This window comes from Seriola lalandi, unplaced genomic scaffold, assembly GCF_002814215.2.
Source record: "Seriola lalandi dorsalis isolate HSWRI2012SDOR001 ecotype SW California unplaced genomic scaffold, Sedor1 jcf7180002054504, whole genome shotgun sequence".
Classification (NCBI taxonomy): Eukaryota; Metazoa; Chordata; class Actinopteri; order Carangiformes; family Carangidae; genus Seriola; species Seriola lalandi.
This window is the reverse complement of record NW_019525057.1, coordinates 1,634,099-1,636,558: the sequence shown is the minus strand read 5'-3', so window position 1 is coordinate 1,636,558 and position 2,460 is coordinate 1,634,099. Positions and strand designations below refer to the sequence as shown.

Sequence of the window (2,460 nt, the reverse complement as noted above, 5' to 3'; positions counted from 1 at the left end):
ACACACACACACACACACACACACACACACACTGGTGTTTCCTTCTTTTCTTAGCAGGGTGGAGCATTTACTGACACAGTTTAAGGCCATAGTGAGTAGTGCTAACAGCAGGAGCATAAAGGAAGATGAATGAGTGAACACTGTGTGTCTGTGAGGCTTATTGTTGACATTTTCATTAAAAAAAAGTTTGCTCAGTTTCACCAAAAGAAATCACCTGGCGAATCTTAACAACAACCAACTCTTCTGAAACAAGCTCTTCAGGGTTTATAAACATGGTAATAGCATTATTCATACTCCACTACTCTTACTGGCTTGTAGTACCGACATTTAATGACTTTTTTTATGACTTTTATCTTCCTGTAAATATTTCATTTAGTCCTACATCTGTGCACTGCAACTACAGATTAATTAAAGTATGCTTAAGGTGAGGGAAAGTGTGTGTAAAGCAACTAAAAAACCTCCATTGCATCCATTTGGAAAAGATATCAACGCCTTTCCCTTTAGACGTGGTCGGACAACCCTCCCGCTGCAGAAACATCCAATATTAGCATGGGCTGGTTCTTCTGGCTGTGACATTGTATGATCAAACATAACCTGTAACTGCAAAAGAGTAGACAATACTTCCTCTCCATAGTGGCCCCCCTCTTTAAGAAACGCCACTTACTCAATAATAATGGAAATTTCAACACCCAGCCTTCTACTGTGTAAAGAAACCTGCAGCCAAGGTATTAAATCAATCACCTGTGTCAGTTCTTCCTCAGCAGTTCTATGGTGTTCACATTGATTGCATGGGTCTCAGAGCCTGAGGATTTAAAAAAGAAAAAACCCCACAACACTTCCTGAAGGCCACGCTGCCTCTTCAATGTGTCCGTCACTGAGCTGAAAGTGGGTCAGACGAACGGCTGCCTCCCTGGGTTTTCTGCCACGGAAGTTTCTTCCAACTTTTTCCGAGACGCAGCTGGAGCGGCAGTGAGCCGAGGTCACTGTCATGAAGCGTGAAAACTGTCATCCATTCATTACACTTCAGCTCCACTGTGCAGATTATTACCGGTGTAATCAGGAAGCTCATACAAAGACCTGTCACTGCCTCACACTACATGACAGATCAACTCTGTGAAATGTAATACTGTCCACATAATATCCCTCTTTATGAAATGACTCAATACTTTGTCATTTTTTCCCGAAATGAAACGAGGGTCTGGCTGACTGAACACTAATGGTGTCTGCACCTTTGAATTTTATTACTATCATTATTGATTCTGTGATTGGTGTATTGATAAATATTACACAGGTTAATTGCTTGAAATTATAGACTAAAGGGACAGAAACTTTTTTTTGTAATGATTAAAGTTTTTTTCTGTGTGTGTGTGTGTGTGTGTGTGTGCAGATAAGGATGATGTACCTATGCCAGTGTGTGACTCAGTGTGTACAGGAGCAGTGAGTGTTACTGTCTAATCTCAGGCTGTCAGTTCTGTTTATAATGGCGAGTTAGCTAGCCCAGAGAGGGACAGCGCTGTGTTCACGCACCGCGTCTATTATCTGTCACACAACATCTGGCGCCGGGAAGCTGATGTGCCTCCTCATTCTGCTTTTTAAAACTCAGTCGCTGGAAAAAATAAAGCAGATGGATATCTGCAGGGGCTGTTTTCAATCATGTAGAGAGAAAGAAACAAATTCAGAGACAAACTAAATCCCAGTAGTGTACTGTATGTTTTATAAGGCTCACTGGCAAATCCGCAAACTCGACCACCATGATATATCCCTGTGTGATTGCTCTCAGGCTTCAGTGACCATACTGTTTGCAGCGGTGGTGATGCAACAAAAGGAGAATGTTGTGCACAACCTGGGTTGATTCCTGTTTAATCTCTGTTGGGATGAGAAGTTGGACCACCTCGGAGGTTCGGTGTGACCATACTTACGAGGGAGGACCTTTCGCAACAACGACACACACTGAGAGAGGTATGGAGAACAGATCCTTACCGTATTCTCCGTGAAATTGTAATCCAGGGAGTATTGTAATTTGCCCAGTTTCTCGTCCTCCTTGGGCTCGGCCTCTTTCTCCGTTTCAGTCAGCCCTGTCTCCGCATCCTCCTCATCCTTCAAGGCCTGAAGGAGACACCCACCAAGAGTCAGTGTCGCCTGTTTGTCGCTGGCGCTAGCACCCAGCCAGCCGTTCCCCCGCCCAGGTCCTGCCAGTGGACCTACTCCTGTAAAAGCTGCCACTTGTTTTATGATGTATAAGGGGAAAACGGGGTGTGGGGGGGGGGGAGCAAGCACTAAAACACCATAGCATTTAACATCAGGACATGCTCTGTGATGCACTAAAGCCCCGGGCCTGGTCCCCTGATGATGCTTTTCTATCAATCTCTGGGTGTTTCTGTCTAAAGGGAGAAAAGATCAAATGATGGCGCCAGAGATGAGAGCAATGGGCAGGCATTAGAGGAAGAAGGGGGGGGGGGG

The 2,460-nt window shown here is 44.7% G+C and overlaps 1 protein-coding gene across 4 annotated transcripts in view; it reads right to left on the bottom strand.

Annotated features, from left to right (window-relative positions):
* Positions 1 to 2,460, bottom strand: part of syt1a (synaptotagmin Ia) — a 157,860-nt gene that overhangs the window by 26,580 nt on the left and 128,820 nt on the right. For 3 of the 4 annotated variants that reach the window (XM_023413141.2, XM_023413142.2, XM_023413143.2), the window contains one exon: positions 1,981 to 2,106. In XM_023413141.2, coding sequence (XP_023268909.1) covers positions 1,981 to 2,106 — 126 coding nt within the window. The remainder of the gene's footprint in view (positions 1 to 1,980; positions 2,107 to 2,460) is intronic. The other variant, XM_023413144.2, reaches the window with a different exon arrangement.